Here is a 20,440-nt window from a genome sequence, read left to right on the forward strand (position 1 = left end):
CCGTCATAAATGGTCTACCCTGAATCCTCAGACTGTGACCCCCTGGTTCTGGACTTCCCCCACCACTATCAGCCGATGGCTCTGACATCCATCATTATGAAGTCCTTTGAAAGGTTAGTCATGGCATGAATCAATTCCGGTCTCCTGGACTACTTGGATCCACTACAATTTGCCCACTGCCGCAACAGGTCCATAGCAGACGTCATATCCCTGGCCCTGCACTCAACCATGGAACACCTAGATAACAAGGATACCTATGTCAGACTCTTATTTATTGACTACACTCAGCCTTCAACACTATTATTCCCACGGAACTCATCTCTAAACTCCGTGGCCTGGGCCTCGGCACCTCCCTCTGCGACTGGATCCTGAACTTCCTAACACACAGACTACAATCAGTAAGGATAGGCAACAACACTTCCTCCATGATCATCCTCAACACCGGTGCCCCACAAGGCTGTGTTCTCAGCCTCCCTACTATACTCTGTATACACCTATGACTGTGTGGCCAAAATCCCCTCCAATTCGATTTTCAAGTTTACTGATGACACCACCGTACTGGGACGGATCTCGAACAATGATGAAACAGAGTACAGGAATGAGATAGAGAATCTGGTGAACTGGCGTGGCAACAATAATCTTTCCCTCAATGTCAACAAAATGAAGGAGATTGTCATTGGCTTCAGGAAGCATAAAGGAGAACATGCCCCTGTTTAAATCGATGGGGATCAAGTTTTTAGGTGTCCAGATCACCATCAACCTACCCTGGTCCCCCCATGCTGACACTATAGTTAAGAAAGCCCACCAACGCCTCTACTTTCTCAGAAGACTAAGGAAATTTGGCATGTCAGTTACGACTCTCACCAACTTTTACAGATGCACCATAGAAAGCATTCTTTCTGGTTGTATCACAGCTTGGTATGGCTCCTGCTCTGCCAAGACCACAAGGAACTACAAAATGTAGTCCAATCCATCATGCAAACCAGCCTCCCATCCATTGACTCTGTCTAAACTTTCCGCTGCCTCGGCAAAGCAGCCAGCATAATTAAGGACCCCACGCGCCACGGACATTCTCTCTTCCACCTTCTTCCTTCAGTAAAAAGATGCAAAAGTCTGAGGTCATGTACCAACTGACTCTAGAACAGCTTCTTCCCTGCTGCCATCAGACTTTTGAATGGACCCATCTCACATTAAGTTGATCTTTCTCTACATCCTAGCTATGACTGTAACAATACATTCTGCACTCCCTCCTTTCCTTCTCTATGAACGGTATGTTTTGTCTGAATGGAATGCAAGAAACAATACTTTTCACTGTATCCCAATACATGTGACAATAATAAATAAAATTGAATCGAATGAAATCAAATCAAATTAAATTCAAATCAAATTCAAATCGCTCTTACAAATTGAAGCCAGGGTGAGAATTCCCCACAAAAAGACGCAGTAAACTTCACTCTGAGAGTGGGATTGTGAGGCCCGTTCGATTAAACATCATGGACTATCGGATCCGGAGTTGATCACGTACCAACCAACTCAAGAACAGCTTCTTCCCTGCTGCTGTCAGACTTTTGAATGGGTCTACTTTGCATTAAGTTGATCTTTCTCCACACCCCAGCTATGACTGTAACGCTACATTCTGCACTCTCTCGTTTCCTTCTCTATGAACGGTATGCTTTGTATAGCATGCAAGAAACAATACTTTTTACTATGTTAATACATGTGACAAATCAAATCATTGAGAATATCCTCCCTGCATGTACCCTGTCTAGTCCTGTTAGAATTTTCTAAGTCTCTGAGATTTCCCCCTCATTCGTCTGAATTCCAGCAAAAACAATCCTAACCTAGTCAATCTCTCCTCATACATCAATCCCGTCATCCCCGGTATCAGCCTGGTTCCCTTGTTTTACTTTCCCAAGTTGTTTCCTGAGCCTCAACAAAAAGCCCCAGCAATGTTCGTATAACCTCCCACTGTCAGAAGGCTAAGAAAATGTCTGATTCCTAACATGATCACAGAATAAATGTTTCAGTTGCTATGATCAGGTGAGGATAGTTAGAGTGGCTTCCCTCTCCCCGTTTGACCACAACAGGCTTTTTTTTTGTTTGAAAAGTTTATACTTGCCAATCCAGTGAGTGAAATGGTGATCATAAAATAACCAACAGGAGAGGTTTTCTTAATTTAATAAAAAGGTTGACATTATACTCAAACCGATCCAATTTAAAATGATAAAATACACTTTCCTCTCATTCATACACATACAGATTGGGTCGGTCAAATTGGAGTCCATTTAAAAAGAACAGTTAAGGACTATACAGTCAGTAGTTTGGCAACTTGATTAAGGCAGAATTCGATGCTTCCGACTTAAATTTGTGGATGTTTTGAGTTGGTTATTCTCCTGGAATTGAGTTATTTTTTTAAAGTATCTACTGCACATGGAGAGAGAATCAAAAATAGCAGATGTGGCCCAAAAGCTTTCAAGTTGGGTGGAGAAAGAAGGAAGAATCTTGGCTTCTCACCTGTTCAGTTCTGCAGTGAAAGCATATGTTTAGAACACACAAAGGGAGCTGGCTTATTATGTGATCGCCTTCTCCTACTGACGAGTAATTTGATTCATTCAGGTCAAGGAATTCATCTTAATGTAGTAGAGAACTGCTTTTAAGATTGGCCTTGTTGGTGCAGTCTTGTGCAACAATGCTTAAGCCACCTCTTAAATATTAAACCCATTTTCATCTTTGGCACCACTGTTAACATAGTTTAAACCATGCGATGAATAAACAAGGGAAAAATAAATACTTGCTATTTTCTCTTGAAATTTATCTAACCTTCTTTATCTCTTGCTCTGTGTGATTTGGAGTATTTGGACGTGATTTGATTTAACTCCTTGAAAGTGGAGTCACAGAGTGGTGAAGAAGGCATTCGGCATGCTTGGTTTCATCGGTCAGAACATTGAATACAGGAGTTGGAATGTCTTGTTGAAGTTGTACAAGACATTGGTAAGGCTACACTTGGAATACTGTGTGCAATTCTGGTCACCCTATTATAGAAAGGATATTATTAAACTAGAAGGAGTGCAAAAAAGATTTACTAGGATGCTACCGGGACTTGATGGTTTGAGTTATAAGGAGAGGCTGGATAGGCTGGGACTTTCTTCTCTGGAGTGTAGGTGGCTGAGGGGTGACCTTATAGAGGTCTATAAAATAATGAGGGGCACAGATCAGCTAGATAGTCAATATCTTTTCCCAAAGGTAGGGGAGTCTAAAACTAGAGGGCATAGGTTTAAGGTGAGAGGGGAGAGATACAGAAGTGTCCAGAGGGGCAATTTTTTCACAGAGGGTGGTGAGTGTCTGGAACAAGCTGCCAGAGGTAGTAGTAGAGGCAGGTGCAATTTTGACTTTTAAAAAGCATTTAGATAGTTACAAGGATACGATGGGTATAGAGGGATATGGGCCAAATGCGGGCAATTGGGATTAGTTTAGGGGTTTTAAAAAAGAAAGGGCGGCATGGACAAGTTGGGCCGAAGGGCCTGTTTCCATGCTGTAAACTCTATGACTCTATGACTATAACTAATTTTGTTTGCTATGCATTTATTGCACTCATTTCAAAGCACTTATGTCGAAAAGAATCAATCTTTTATACGTTTAAAATATCCACCATAAGAATCATTTCAGAAGAAATTATTGCTGCATGCAATTTATTTTTCAATACGGATTGTCGCAGCTTCTTCACGCAAAATAAATTTAGCCACATCTTACTGACCATCTTGGTCTGTACGGCAGGTTTATTATTCATGTTTAGTCCTCACTTTTTAAAAAAAAGAATGCTTTTATATTTCATATCTCAATACAAGGGAGAGGAATTTTGTAAAACCAGCAAGGCACAAAAAAAGCTAACACAGCATTAAATAGCAGTATTGTAGCATTTTAAGAATCCAAAATAAATAGCCTTGTGCTGTTAAGACAAAACAGAATTCCACATTGGTAGCTATTCTACACCACAGATTAGAATTACTCAAGCAGTTACTTTGATATTGCACTTGGTTCACTGAATGTTTCACAACCAAATATATTCAACAACTTTAAACACCTTTTGATTCCTAAACTATGACTTCATTAGTAAGAATTGACGGCACAACAAATGGATTCATTTCTTTATACAACATAGTCCGCACTTCCGCCTCTTCCGAATTTTTGGATGTGTGGGTGATGGGGTCAACAAACAGGTTTCATCTGTGGGAAAGAAAGTACAGAATAAGGAATAAATCTAGATTTTACTAAGATTTTAAAAATAAATTAAACACCAGTTTTTGGTGAATCATATTTTTTTTTTAAGTTTTCAGATTTTCTAGCCAGGGTGTCTAATGGAGTGGATTTGTGCACATCTGTCCCAAAAATGTGATGTGGAGATGCCGGCGTTGGACTGGGGTAAACACAGTAACAGTTTTAACAACACCAGGTTAAAGTCCAACAGGTTTATTTGGTAGCAAATACCATTAGCTTTCGGAGCGCTGCTCCTTCTGACGCTAATACTAATACTAATGGTATTTGCTACCAAATAAACCTGTTGGACTTTAACCTGGTGTTGTTAAAACTGTTACAAAAATGTGTAGCCAGACAACAGGTTTATGTAAGCCAAGCATAAATCCCCTCTGAGATATTAGTTCTTTTATCCACACTTGGATGTACAAGGATTTTGGAATACTCGTCTATATCGGACATTACTCTTTAGGGAAAAAAATCAATTTGATACTTCAATGAATTGTGCCATTAAATGGTAAGATCTCAGAAACTGATTTGGGGCCACTTGTCTTGCATCAGGCAGCATTGCAGAGCCATGGGACCATGTCACCTGCCTGATGTAGGTTGTAAAGTGTACAGAATTTGAACTAATGGTTTGGTTGTCATCAACCTATATTTATTTTTTTTGTGTCGTTTTATTTCCACTGCGGTATTGCTGTTATGATTTAAAAGTCAATTTTATTTTGTTGCATCAAAATGATCTTTTTGCCATTATGTTTGGAAAATCATGACACGAGTGGTTAGCATTGCTGCCTCACAGCGCCAGGGACCCAGGTTCGATTCCCGGCTTGGGTCACTGTGTGGAGTTTGCACATTCCCCCCGTGTCTGCGTGGGTTTCCTCCCAGGTGCTCCGGTTTCCTCCCACAGTCCAAAGATGTGCGGGTTAGGTGGATTGGCCATGGTTAAATTGCTCCTTAGTGTCACGGGGACTAGCTAGGGTAAAGGCATGGGGTTACTGCGATAGGGTTCAGTGCAAACTCGATGGGCCGAATGGCGGCCTCCTGAACTGTAGGATTCTATGATTCTATGAGTCATATTTAGCAGTAATGCCTACATGTTTAAATTGAGTAAAATGGGTATTGTGCTACTTTTTTCCTTCCCCCTCCTCATCAACCACACCCTGGGAATTTTCACGTGGATTGAGAAAGAATGTCAGCCCTCAAACAAATTAACATGGGCACAAAGGAATCTGTCAAGATAGCCATCAAAATGTTAGCCAGTTGGGCCAGTGGGCTGACGAATGGCAGATGGAGTTTAATTTAGATAAATGCGAGCTGATGCATTTTGGTAGATTGAACCAGGACAGGGCTTACTCGGTTAATGGTAGGGCGTTGGGGAGAGTTACAGAACAAAGAGACCTAGACGTACATGTTCATAGCTCCTTGAAAGTGGAGTCACAGGTGGACAGAGTGGTGAAGAAGGCATTCGGCATGCTTGGTTTCATCGGTCAGAACATTGAATACAGGAGATGGGACGTCTCGTTGAAGTTGTACAAGACATTGGTAAGGCCACACTTAGAATACTGTGTACAGTTCTGGTCACCCTATTATAGAAAGGATATTATTAAACTAGAAGGAGGTCAGAAGAGATTTACATGGATGCTACCAGGACTTGATGGTTTGAGTTATAAGGAGAGGCTGGATAGACTGGGACGTTTTTCTCTGGAGCGTAGAAGGCTGAGGGGTGATCTTATAGAGGTCTATAAAATAATGAGGGGCATAGATCAGGTAGATAGTCAATATCTTTTCACAAAGGTAGGGGAGTCTAAAACTAGAGGGCATAGGTTTAAGGTGAGAGGGGAGAGATACAAAAGGGTCCAGATGGGCAATTGTTTCACACAGAGGGTGGTGAGTGTCTGGAACAAGCTGCCAGAGGTAGTAGTAGAGGTGGGTACAATTTTGTCTTTTAAAAAGCGTTTAGACAGTTACATGGGTAAGATGGGTATAGAGGGATATGGGCCAAATGCGAGCAATTGGGACTAGCTTAGGGGTTTAAACAAAAAAGGGCGGCATGGACAAGTTGGGCCGAAGGGCCTGTTTTATTGCTGTAAACCTATGTTGTCCACCCATTTAACGACAGTAATTAGCTCAGGGCTAGCATGCGTAGTGCATAAATCTCAGAGAAATTGACATTCTAAGCCTTTTCCAGATGGATACATTCCAAGCATATTAAGAAACAGGTATTTGTAGAACTACACAATACTGTCATCTGGAGAAGCTGTGCAGGAACCGAGGTGAATATTTGCATTGTTGACACTGCCTTTGTGCCTTCAATGCCAATGCTGCAGTTGACCAGTTTAAACATTCACTTCAACAATCTTCACCTAGTGACGTGACTTAGTGGGACTGCAGCTTTCTGAGCAGCATCGAGCCAACTAAGTCTCCAGTCTGGTTAACAACATAATTCATGTTTGGACAACAGCCTGCTGTGCTGAATACAATCTCTCAAATTTTCAGTATTACAGCTTTATGTAACTATACAGTGTAGGTTTTGTTTCCGTAGAATCATGTAGCATAGAAGGAGATTATTCATGTCCATTCTGGCTCCCTGAAGGAATATCCAACTAGCCTTACTCTCCTGCTCTTTTTCCTCGTTCCACAATCCCTTCTTTTTAAGTATATATCCAATCCTCGTTTTGAAAGTTAGCACTGAAACTGCTTCGACCAACTTTTCAAGAAGTGCGTTTCTGACCATTATAATTTCATTTTCTTAAATCTCCCCCTTGATCTTCTCCATGGAGAACAATCCCAGCTTCCCTCATCTCCTCAGATAACTGAAGCCCTTCACTGCAGGTTCCATCTCCTCTGATGCCCTGTTGAAGTTTTTGAATTGTTTAATTGAAAAATGTATGATACAAGACTTTTTATAAAGGAATTATATCAAATGAGCGTTATCACCTCTAAGTCACACAATACTTGTAATGTGCTAATGGTTGCATGTAATTATGCCTGTATTCATTAGAAACCAGTTGTAGGGGACATTGTACAGAGTAATTGGGTATCACAATTCTGCTTCATGGATTCAACATTTAAAAATAGTCTAACCAATTATGGTAATTAGCACTTCACTGCTTGCATTATAAAATTTACATGTGAAATAGATTTTTGATTTTATATGCTTTGTCCAGTATACTTCTTTATCACTATTATAGCACCAAAATATATAATATTGTGCTGAGTTCTGACACATTTGGATTCAAAATTAACCATCTTCTGGTAAATCTAAACTCCAGTGATACCCATTTAAAAGAGCTGGCATATTGTTTTCTATCTCATCTTTCATTCAAATTTTTAACATTAGTCATTTTAAGCCGATATATCTATGCAGATTACTTTATATCAACGTATTATTTACATCTTAACTAACTGCATTGGGGAGATAGTTTTGTGCTTATCAAGGTGAAGATGTATTATTACCGTTGAAAGATGGGACACATCCATATCCAATGTGGCAACAAGTATTCCCAAATGGGTTACAGAGAACAATTCCTTATCCTCAGTCTTTTCAGAAACATTGGCATGTCTGGACTGGTTACATCTAGCAGAAGCTGCCTTGTCAGTTTTTGTTTTAACAGTCCATTCCCCAGGGACCCTTTGCAATCTTGCTCATTGGATGTCTCATTCTCCAATTCCATCATGCTCATGGAATACTCTCAGTTTTGAAGTATCACTGTTCCAGTGCCATCAGAAGTAAGGCGGGGGGTGGGGGGAATGGTTGGGGGATTGTTTTGGATGCAAAGGGGGAAAGCAAAAGTGAGACAAAAATGAGGGAGGAAAATAAAAGTGGAGGAGAAATGTAAGCAAAGTGGAGGAAAGTAAAACAAATGAGATAAGTAAGGGATTGGGAGAAAAAGGGGAGGAAGGTATTTTTAAAAATCAGAACTTTTTGTTTGGTTTAATGCCACAAAGGAGCTTTATTGTACGGAGGAATTCCTTTGAATATTGATGCACTTCTGAGGAATTATGCATCCTTACTTCTTTTGTGGGATGTGGTCTTCACTAGCTGGGCCAGTGTTTGTTGCCCATCCCTAATTTTCATTGAGAGGTGGTGAGCTGCTGCCTCGACCCAGTGCAGACCAAGTAGTATAGGTACACCCACAGTGCTGCTATGGTGGCACAGTGGTTAGCACTGCTGCCTCACAGTGCCAAGGATCCAGGTTCGATTCCTGGCTTGGGTCACTGCCTGTGCCGAGTCTGCACGTTCTCCCTGTGTCTGCATGGGTTTCCTCCCACAGTTCGATAGACGTGCTGGTTAGGTGCACTGGCCAAGCTAAATTCTCCCTCAGTGTACCCGAGCAGGGCGCTGGAATGTGGCGACTAGGGTATTGTCACAGTAACTTCATTGCAGTGTTAATGTAAGCCCACTTGTGATACTAATAAAATAAACTTTAAACTTAAAGTAGTTCCAAAATTTTGATTCAGCAACAGTAAATGGATGGCAATTTAGTTCCAATTCAGGATGGTGTTAGGAGGAGATCTTGCAAGTTGTGCTCCTATCCATCTTTACTTACTGCCTTTATAGAGGTCACGTGTTTGGAAGGTGCTGTCAAAGAAGCCTTGGTGTGTTGTTGCAGTGCAAGTTGCAGATGGTACACACTGCTGCCATCATGCGTCAGTGGTGGAGGGGTGTCAGTCTAGTGGGCAGCTTTGTCCTGGATGGTGTTAAGCTCCTTGAGTGTTTTTGGAGCCACACTCATCCAGACAAGTGGATAGTGGTTCATCACATTGGAAGACAGTGCTAGAATTTAGAAAATAGCGGTTTGACCCGGATGGATTTACAAAAGGAAAATCGTGCTTGACAAATCTACTGGAATTCTTTGAGGATGTAACTAGTAGAGTTGGAGGGGGAGCCAGTGGATGTGATTGATTTGAACTTTCAGAAGGCTTTTGACAAAGTCCCACATGAGAGATCAGCATGTAAAATTAAAGCAATTGGGACAGAGAGTCTGATGACTTGCTTCTCCATTGTGGGAAACCTGCTTTATTGGCATTTCAGCACAACTAAAGGACAAAATTCTAATGACTTCAGGATTCTTTCATGGATCCTCTGGGTGCCGAGGAGCCCAATGTGAAAATCCATGCACCATTGTGGGTTTTCCCCATTTTCCACACCAATCATCTTTATGCCCAAATAATGTCAAACTATCTTTTTTGTGTTTTGAATTTGCACCCTGGTGAATCAGATTGAGATTCCCAAATAATATTTCATTTGCCTACTCCAGGGACCATGCCCCAAGAGGATATTGGTGATCATGGACTTCCATTGGATTGATCCATGATTACGCTTGGCAAAATACTGCAGTGGATTGCCATTGCCTGCTGCAGTGTGGCTGACCAGGAATCTCTCCCACTCTTGCCACCTGTCACCAAGCCTATTAGAAGGATTTACAGATTGATCATCAACCTGTTTGACCCTGTTGTGAATACGCCCACATTATGTATATGCCTTCCATAGCCATCAAGCCCCGAAGTGGGACTTGATGCCAAAGCTCCAGACCCAGAGGTGGGGACGCTACCCATTGTGCCACAAGAACACCTATTTCATTTTCGACCACTTTTTATTATTATTTGATTCAAACCTAGGGCCAAAGGTGTTGTAACGCACTGCGCCACTCAGTTAATATATCCTGTCTTCCTAAAGCTTTATTATAGTCTGATCACTACCCTTTAAGGGTTGTGATTTTAAACCGAATGGAAATATTTCGAGGTGATGTGAATATTTTCCTTTGCATCTGTTTAGATAGCATGCAAATATAAATTAAACATATTGTTCCAAAGGAACTTTTCAAATGTGCAGTTTTTGCAAGCTTACACACACAAATATGTCAAATACATACCCTGTATTTTAAGATATTGTGGCACGGATTCGCTGTGATTTCTCAGAAGGTACCTCATTTCCTGAATGTCACTGAAATGACAATTATAAGAAAGTCTTTCAATGTTTTTTCGAAGAATCTATCAGCATTGTATTGCAAACAATCTATGGGCTCTTCAGTTTCAATGATGCACTGTATTTGAGTGGGTGTCTGAAAGCTATTAACCCTTATCATAAATTAATTATCAAACCATTACATGATTTGAAGATGTAAATTAGAATTCCTGCTTTTCACTTGGGTAGTCCCATTCATAGCAGAAATCATGATATTTTCAAAGGTAATCACCATGACAAAACCACAAAGGAGGATGCTGAAGCCATCAACAGTCAAAGATAAAACGAGTGCCATGATTAAAGTGAACTCAAATAAAACACGGTGATTGTAAAGGCAGATGCCAGTTATTAACACATGGGGCGACACAGTGGTTAGCACTGCTGCCTCACAGCGCCAGGGACCCAGGTTCAATTCCAGCCTTGGGTCTCTATTTGTGCGGAGTCTGCACATTCTCCCTGTGTCTGTGTAGGTTTCCTCCGGGTGCTCCGATTTCTTCCTCCAGTTGCAAAATGTGCGGGTTAGGTTGATTGGCCATGCTAAATTGTCCCTCCCCCCCCCCGCCCCCATAGTGTCAGGGAGATTAACAGGATAAATGCATGTGGTTATGGGGATAGGGCCTGGGTGAGATTGTTGTCAGTGCAGGCTCGAAGGGCCGTATGGCTTCTTTCTACACGGGTAGGGATGCTATGATTCTATGATGCGCTATTAATTCAAAAAGGGCTGGGTGTTGCACTTGCATTCTGCATCAAGGAAGCCAACCAGAATGGCTAAATGCAGGACCACATTTCTAAGCAATTCCTTGCTTCCCTGCAATTTATCAGTTTTAGACCCCTAAACTCACTCTGTTTGACCTTCCCGTCTTTGTTGTCTTAACTGCGCCCAACAAATTCAGGAAAAATATGAAGAAAGGTACCTTGTCTCCCTCTGGCCTATCTGCAGTCTTCCGATGTCAATATTGACATCAACTTCTGACTTTGGCAACTCCCACAACTTTCCAGTGAGAATCTCTCAATCCATTTCCACCATTTTATTTGGGAACCATTTGCTTTTCTAATACCTTTCCACAGGCCTGACCGAGCTGAGTTCTGTGAAGTTGCCTGTCTTGCATTTTTAAAAAATCACTGGTTCTTCAATTCATTCACATGCTATCGGTGAAATATCTGTCTTTGTGATCTCCATCTGTTATTGTCCCACTCTCTCTGTTTTACTCAGTCCCAGAAAGGGGACTCTTGTTCAGAGCAAGAGAGTTTTAACGATGAATCTATCTAAAAGGCTAACCAGATTTTCAGCATTCTGTTTGATTATTTTTGTAACGTCACCTGTTTGGGATTAATGTTGCATTTAACTGTCCTTATCTGCTTTTGTATGGTGGCACAGTGATCAGCACTGCAGCCTCACAGCGTCAGGGACCCAGGTTCAATTCTGGCCTTGGGTGACTGCATTCTCCCTGTGTCTGCGTGGGTTTCCTCTGGGTGCTTCAGTTTCCTCTCCCAGTCCAAAGATGTGCAGTTTAGCTGGATTGGCAGTGGTAAATTGCCACTTAGTGTCCCAAAATATGTAGGTTAGATAGATTAGACATGGTAAATTTGTGGGGTTACGGGGATTAGGAGGGGGAAAGGGTCTGGGTAAGATACTCTGTCAGAGAGTCGGTGCAGATTTGATGGGCCGAATGGCCTCCTTCTGCACTGTAGGGATTCTATGGGTGCTCTGGTTTCCTCCCACGGTCCAAAGATGTGCGGGTTAGGTTGATTGGCCCTGCTAAACTGCTCCTTAATCAGGGGAATTAGCAAGGTAAATTGCCCCCCATTATGTCAGGGAGATTATCAGGATAAATACGTGGGGTTATGGCGATAGGGCCTGGGTGGGATGTAGTCGGTGCAGATTTGATGGGTCGAATGATGGTCTCCTGCACTGTAGGTTTCTATGATTCTATGATTGAGACGTATGAAATATTGTACGGTAGCACAGTGGTTAGCACTGCTGCTTCACAGCTCCAGGGTCCCGGGTTCGATTCCCGGCTCGGGAAACTGTCTGTGTGGAGTTTGCACATTCTCCTCGTGTCTGCGTGGGTTTCCTCCGGGTGCTCCGGTTTCCTCCCACAGTCCAAAGATGTGCGGGTTAGGTTGATTGGCCAGGTTAAAAATTGCCCCTTAGAGTCCTGGGATGCGTAGGTTAGAGGGATTAGCGGGTAAATTAGCGGGTAAAAAAAGGGATTAGCGGGTAGGGCCTGGGTGGGATTGTGGTCGGTGCAGACTCGATGGGCCGAATGGCCTCCTTCTGCACTGTAGGGTTTCTATGATTCTTTTCTATGATTTGCAAAAATGTAAAGCCTAAAGACTTTACCTTCCTGTGGATTCAATTTCCAGTGCTGTATCTAATTGACATGCCAACATGTCCAGTTCTTGTGAGGACGATGAACAGGTGACATCTTCTAGGAACGGGGCCTGAGAATGTTCCTCTTCCCTTTCACAGGTGATTCCAGGAGCTGAACAAGTCACTTGTTCTGAAACAGGAGAAATACTCTTTAAAAAATTTACGGGCTTCAAAAAAGACTCCAGTCGCAGCATTTTGTAATGTTGCTTATGAAAATATTTGTGATGTTTTGAAACCATTTCAAACTAAATATCTTCATTAAAATGGAAGCAAAATATTGCAGATGCTGAAAATGTGAAATAAGAACAGAAAACGCTGGAAAAACTCAGCAGGTCTGGCAGCATCTGTGGAGAGAGAAACAGTGTTAACGTTTTTGAGTCCGTATCTGGACTCTGTGGGCGGGGCACAGTGGTTAGCACTGCTGCTGCCTCACAGCATCAGGGAACTGGGTCTGATTCCCGGCTTGGGTCACTGTCTGTGCGGAGTCTGCACGTTCTCCCCCGTGTCTGCATGCATTTCCTCTGGGTGTTCCTGCTTCCTCCCACAGTCTGAAAGACGCGCTGGTTAGGTGCGCTGGTCGTGCTAAATTCTCCCTCAGTGTACCCGAACAGGCACCGGGAGTGCGGCGACTAGGGGATTTTCACAGTAACTTCATTGCAGTGTTAATATAAACCTTCTTGTGACACTAATAAATAAAGTTTAATTCTGTTTCTCTCTCCACAGATGCTGACGGACCTGCTGAGCTATCCCAGCATTTTCTGTTTTAATTTCTTCATTTACTCGTTCATTTTGGTTTTCTCTGTTAAACATCTAATTTATTCACTATATCTTACTGCATTTCTCTAGCAGCATTTGTTATCTGTGGGCGTACATATACACTTCTCCATCTGTGTGAAGCTATACTCAATGCTCTATCATCAACAGATCTGCTTCGACATTCCATCATTCCCGATCCTAGGTGAGGATGATTATTGCAATGGTTCAAGTGTAATTTCTTAAGGGATAATGAGGGATAATCTTCATCTGTCACATATCAGCATATCACCAAGCTCACCCTCCAACTTTAGATTCTGCTTGCAATCTTAGGAGTTAATAAGTACTTGGTCGTATTCACAAGATCAAAAAGTAACCTATTTTTTGCGTAACTATATTTGCAAACAAACCAAGGCGTTCAAGCAGCATTAACTTAAAACTGGCACAGACACTAATAACGGCCACGGTCTTTGACTGTTTTGGTTCTTTTACTCGTGCCTCTCATTTATCCCAATACCTTATTCCAGGTCAAAAAACAAAAAAATACTGGAAAATCCAGCAGATCTGACAGCACCTGTGGAGAGAGAACAGAGCCAACGTTTCAAGCCTGGGTGACCCTTCGTCTGAGATGTTCCAGCATTTTCTGTTTTAGTCTCCGATTCCAGCATCTGCAGTGATTTGCTTTTACCTCATTTCCAGGTTTTCTCCTTTTCCAAAACAACATGCCTCATCAACTTTTCATTCCTGTCCATTTTCACATCATGTCCTTTATTTTATCCCTTTCACTTTGCTGTGGTTCAGTAATTCAGGACGCAGGAGGAACCAACATCTGCTCCAAACAGCGCTCATTAGCAAACATGACTTTGAAACCAAAACTCTATAATTTATTTTCAGCATATAGTCATTTATTTTTTGTTCTAAATATATTCCACTTGCTGTCTGTAACTAGGGATTATCCCTCACTCTTCTATTCCTTCTTGACTGGCTTGCAAAGCATTAAGCTTCCCATCCCATTTAATTCCCATATATGTCATTCAATGGCCAGATCTAAATTTGGGCTGTTGCTAGCCCGGGAGATGTTTGCTGCATGCTTGCATTTTTGCTTCTTCACCCGGCTACCCCCATGATAACCTGTCCACTAATATTGTCATCTTCTGAATGACTGACTAATAAATCACGATAAGAAGTCTCACAACACCAGGTTAAAGTCCAACAGGCTCACCTGAAGAAGGAGCGAGACTCCGAAAGCTCGTGCTACCAAATAAACCTGTTGGACTTTAACCTGGTGTTGTGAGACTACTTATTGAGCCCACCCCAGTCCAACGCCAGCATCTCTACATAATAAATAATGCACAGTTTGATACTGTTCATGTATCAATTTGAATCATTTTTGCAGACCACTGAATTTCTCGCTATATATATACTTGTGTTTAACACTTATTGCTCTTCTCTTGCTTTTATGTTACAGATCACCAGAATCATTATTGTAAACTAACTTTATTAAGATTTAATTTTTTTTTACTGTTCTCTACCTTTTATTTCTTTTTATCTATCTTTATTTTTCTTCCTCCCCCCACTCTTTCCTCCTTCTTTATCCCCCCTTTCCTTACCTTTCCTCCCCCTTGGCTTCCCCTTTTCCCCTTTTTCTCAACCCCCCCCCCCCCCCCCCCCCACACACACACACACACACACACACACACACACACACATCTTCATTTGTCACAGATTACCCTCTGATTTCAGCTTCTCTGTTTGGCCATTCACACCCTTTATTCTCTCTGTGGACTGCCATTAGCAGCCTTTCCCCTTGTTTCAGTGGTTATGACACATCTGTCATTCCCTCACCTGCAGTATAAATATCTCCCACTTTCTATGCCTTTTAGCTTTGACAAAGGGTCATCTGGACTCGAAACGTCAGCTCTTTTCTCTCCTTACAGATCCTGCCAGACATGCTGAGATTTTCCAGCATTTTCTCTTGGTAACTTTATTAAGAACAGAACATGGGCACAACTGTAGTCCTGTAACTTGCATCCACTTATGTTGTCTGACCTCTGACTTCTCCATATACAGAAAATTCAAATAGCTTCATGTACCAAAAAAAAGCTGTACAACATATAAGTTCCTCATCTACAGAACATCCAAGGCTCACAAGCACCAGAAATCTTTGGAAGCCTCAACACTAACTATGGTTCTTTAAAGTTATTTTATTTTTAGTCATTCATGGGATGTGGGCATCGCTGACTGGCCAGCATTTATTGCCCATCCCTAGTTGCCCTTGGAAGGCAGTTGAGAGTCAACCACATTGTTATGGCTCTGTGGTCTGCTCATGTAGGCCAGACCAGGTAAGGACAGCAGATTTCCTTCCCTAAAGGACATTAGTGAACCTGGTGGGTTTTTCTGACAATCAATAATGCGTTCATGATCATCAGTAAATTCTTAATTCCAGATATTTAAATTCACAGAATTAGACTCCTGGCTGTGATTCCCAACTGGACAAAAAAAGTTGCTCCCTCATTGGTCTAGATCTACCAGTCAGAGAGCAGCCTTTGCCTGTAATGAAAAACGCTGGAAATCTGAAATAAATTTTTGGAAACTCTGTGTTCTGACGAAGGGTCAGCACGACCCCAAAAGTCAACCTCTCCCAGTTCTCCAAACCTGCGAGGTTCGGAGCTGACACTGGAATCCCCTTTTCCCAAAAGTGGTCTGCCTTTACATGTCTGGGTAATTAGCTGCACTTTCCTATTTGTGTAGAAAAAAAATGAAATTGAAGCAGATATTTGGATTAAGGGTTTGTTCTGTCCACTCTGCACATTGGCCTTTGTAATGCTCAGAAAAGAATAACTTTATTTAAGAATTTAAGGAAATAATTGGAGCATGTTCAAAAGTCTAAGCTTAACACAGGATGAGACCATTTCTGATAACTGCAGTAAAACAAATTGTTGCAATGCTTTCACCTTTGCAAGTTAATATTCTTGTATTGAAGGAGTTTTGGTTTAAATCTCTTACTGTAACAAGCCTCACTTATAATCTATTACATTCCTGCTCCAACCCACTTTGTAAATGAACTTCCCATCCCAATCCACAAAAGTCTCCTTTGACACATGATATGATGTCTGGCCTCTTTTTAATAATACCCCTGAACTGATTACTGGTAAAAAGGTAAAGTTGTCATAGTCCCAGATGACTATAGGCTGCTCTCCCCTTTGAGGGTCACCACACCTCAGGCAAGGAGAAAGGTTGAGAAGGTGGGGCTTTCATGAATAACTGCTGCTGATATGGGAATTGAACCTGCACTGTTGGCGTCGCTCTGAATCACTAACCAGCCAACTGAGCTAAACCAATAGTATTTTACTATCAAATACCTTCCAGTAACAAAGAAGCTAAACGATGGCACCTTTGGTTCACTCTACTGATCTCAACCAGGTGATCTGATCTCTTCCTGGAGACAATGGCCACTAACAAATATTATCCAGATTTCCTAACCACCTCCAAAACTCAACAAAACACCAATTTGCAAGAATATTCACTGGCTGGAATGTTACCACTGTTCACACTGGCGGGATTTTCCCATCCTGCTGCAGTGAATGGAGATTTGGCTGGCTGCCAAATTCTCTGACCTCGCTGCAGCAGGAGTGGGGCATGAACGGCATTAAAGCAGCCCGTGTTTGACATCTGGGAAGAAATATTATAGTGAAGGCTATGTGGCAGAGGTATGCAGATATAATGTTATGACCTGGAACTTGCATCCCTGATAGGAGTTAGAGGAAAAATATTGAAGTTGATGCTATGAAACTCTCTTTCAATGCTTCCAAGTGCATCATCTCAACTAACCAGCTCTTCATCGATTTAGCCTACACCACTTGAAGGAAAGATGCTGTACAAATCATTGAGGAAGTGGTTAGATGGGGAAGCATAACTCCCTATGTGAATAGGTGGTGGCCACTAGATGCAATCAATCGTAAGTGCTGTGATAAGATCATGAGCATACATTATGTGGGAGGCCATCAGACTCAAATAATTAGCCTCATTCTATTCCTCCCTTTCTTCACTGACCTTGTGAATGGCATCGGAAGCAATTGACATAATCCTCCACAAATTTATTAATTCTCCATCTTGAACTGAGCTGCGACTAAATCATTGTCAGTAAATATGAACAAAACTTGGCAGGTGAACAGACAAAAGATGTTCTACCTTCAATAGTTAATAAGATCATGATCAAGTTAGGAAAGATGCTCTAGTGTGATTTATTCTCCGATAAGTACACTAGATGGTCTTCAGTCACAAAAATTCAGTTTTTTGGCTTTTGTCTGAACAATACTAGAACTAACAAATAGTGGAAATGTTTGGAAAATGAGTATAAGAATGGCTTCAATTCAACTTGATGCCATTGTAGAGCACTAATATTGGCAATATTAGTGCTCTACAACATTTACGTCCATTCAATGATGAATGTTAAATTTAGCATGATACAAAGGAAACCTGTCTTCATTTGGAAGTGGTGTAGTCCAAAGCCATGTGGACCATGGATTTTACAGAGAAGGCCTTGCAACCACATATCAAAACTCAGCCTATGCAACATTGGTGAGATGTAGCTGTGTTGACAGTCATTGTAAGGTTGTGACAATAACAGACAAGAGTCGCGCTAGCAACAGGACAGCTGCACCTCATAGTTCCGTATAAATTTAAACAGTTAGCATGATGCAGAGATTGAGGCTTTATGCATGGGGTTATGGGGATTGGGCCTGGGTGGGATTGTGGTTGGTGCAGGTTCGATGGGCCAAATGGCTTCCTTCTGCAGTGTAGGAATCTATGATTCTATACTGTATTTTCCTTGCCTCTGCAGTTTTTTCCCAATACCATTTCATGAATAGAATTAACCATTGCATGTAGACTTGTCAGTGATTGTTCACATTACAATGAAGCAACATTATTGAAATCAATTGGCAAAATCTCTGGCTTGTTTACTTGCAACTTGAGAAGAAATTCTCCCAGTTGATTTTTGCTCCCACCAACCGCCAAGGTCAAATACATTAAACATTTTTATAGCAATCACCCTGTCCGCACCCTGTGTTCCGTTCTGCTTCCTGTCATGTCCTTTATGCACCCAAATTAAAAATCAACACATGAACCAAATTTCACTCAAGGTTACAAAGCTCTAGGTGCAAAATTATTTCAATTTACAGTCAAAGGAGTATAGAAATGTTTATATTTCTAAGATCAAATATGCTTTACCATTTTAAATTACACTCAAAATAAAATTCCTTCCCATGTTGCTATCACTTGTTAAATCAAATCAGAATTCTTTTTGTGAATAATATTGGTAGAATAACACTAACTGCTGCTGGCATCTTCCAAGGATGCCCTATTCTTTATACCATGATGCTGTGTTCACTTTACAAACTGAAACAGCAACATGTAATGGCAGATTTTGCCTTGACATTTTATCAAGTCTGCTGCAGTCTGACTAAATCCAATTCCTGTCGAAACCAACTCCTTCCTCAAACCTGTGGAGGGTTCCACTGTAGGAGTAGCTAATTGAGAGAATCCAAACCTTCAGTAATGTTTTCTGTGGCTACTCTTTTAAAGATAAGCTGTGTTGTGGAGCCTTTAGTCTCCATACTGATCTGAGCCACAGAATCAATACAGATAGTCTCCTTATTCATATGATGTAGCCAGTAGTATATCTTTGCAATGCTTTTCTAGTGTATAAAAGTCTGTTTCCAAACAGCAGTTAAATATTTTTCCACACATCTTCAGTACTTCACAATCAGTTTGCAATTTAATAAATTTTCGATTTGTAAGAATGTCAGTAAATTCAAAAAGTACCTGTTTTTCGAAGTTGAAAAGATTCCATTAAGTATGCTGATTTAAGCATTTCAGTTATAAACATCTCCAGACACCCATAAAACAGGATATGAAGTCTGCAGATGCTCAGCTGCAAATTTTCATCTTCAAGGCTATAGGAATTTCAGCACAGAGAAAAGCAACTATTAAATCAAAAATGCATTCTTTGTATGGTTTTGTCATGCTTCCCGCCCCCCCCCCCCCCCCCCCGGGCCAACCGTGGGCCATGGGCGTCACTGGCTGGCCGGCATTTATTGCCTATCCCTAGTTGCCCTTGTTCAGGGAGCAGTTGAGAGTCAACCACATTGCCATGGCTCCAGAGTCACATGTAAGCCAGACCAGGTAAGGATGGCAGATTTCCTTCCCTAAAGGATATTAGTGAACCAGATGGGTTTTTCTGACAATCGACAATGGTTTCATGGTCATCAGTAGGTTCTTAATTCCAGATATTTTTTTTGCTGAATTTTGAATTCCACTATCTGCCGTGGCGGGATTCGTACCCGGGTCCCCAGAATATTGGCTGAGTTTCTGGGTTAATAGTCTAGCGATAATGCCACTAGGCCATCACCGCCGCCTCTTCAAACAATACGTATTGTACATAAATATTTTATTGATAACTGTTAAAACGGAAATGCTGAAATATAATTTTTTACACATGTAGGATTTGAAAATTCCATTACCATTAGCAAGGCAGCTGCGGCGCAGAATGTTAGGGGGGGGGGGGGGGGATGATCATTGCGCACCCAAAATGGATGAAAAGGGAGCATTTGAGTCTGTGACATTTGTCCAATGCCTTGATCACAAGTGGCTGCAGCCATCGAGATTTGGTCTCCATGGGATCAAGGTGATGAACCATGGGCATTTTTAAAGAAACTTATTCATGGGATGTGGGCATTGTTGCTAGGCTAGCATTTATTGCCCTACCCAAATTGCCCCCAGCTGAGGTAGCTTCTGAGGCCATTTCAGAGGATGGTAAATGAAGGCCATGGAGGCCAAGCTTGGTGAGGATGGCAGATTTCATTCCCTGAAGGAGCATTAGTGAACCAGATAAATTTTTACAACAATCCACAATGCCTATTTGGTCATCATTAGACTTGTAATTCCAGGTTTTTGTTGGCGGCATGGTGGCACAGTGGTCAGCACTGCTGCCTCACAGCGCCAGGAACCCGGGTTCAATTTTGGCTTTGGGTGACTGCAAACTCCACATTCTCCCCGCGTCTGCGTGAGTTTCCTCTGGGTGCTCCAGT

At 41.7% G+C, this 20,440-nt stretch overlaps 1 protein-coding gene across 1 annotated transcript in view; it reads right to left on the reverse strand.

Moving 5' to 3' along the window:
- Positions 1-4,138: 4,138 nt before the first annotated feature.
- The window catches only part of LOC144511051 (regulator of G-protein signaling 7-binding protein-like), a 37,054-nt gene continuing 20,752 nt past the window's right edge, over positions 4,139-20,440 (reverse strand). Inside the window, exons 3-6 of the mRNA XM_078241019.1 lie at positions 19,176-19,306; positions 12,567-12,726; positions 10,131-10,201; positions 4,139-4,224 (exon numbers count right to left, since the gene is read on the reverse strand). Of these exons, the coding sequence (XP_078097145.1) occupies positions 4,139-4,224; positions 10,131-10,201; positions 12,567-12,726; positions 19,176-19,306 (448 nt within the window). The remainder of the gene's footprint in view (positions 4,225-10,130; positions 10,202-12,566; positions 12,727-19,175; positions 19,307-20,440) is intronic.

The sequence above is a fragment of the Mustelus asterias genome, chromosome 24, assembly GCF_964213995.1.
Source record: "Mustelus asterias chromosome 24, sMusAst1.hap1.1, whole genome shotgun sequence".
NCBI lineage: Eukaryota > Metazoa > Chordata > Chondrichthyes > Carcharhiniformes > Triakidae > Mustelus > Mustelus asterias.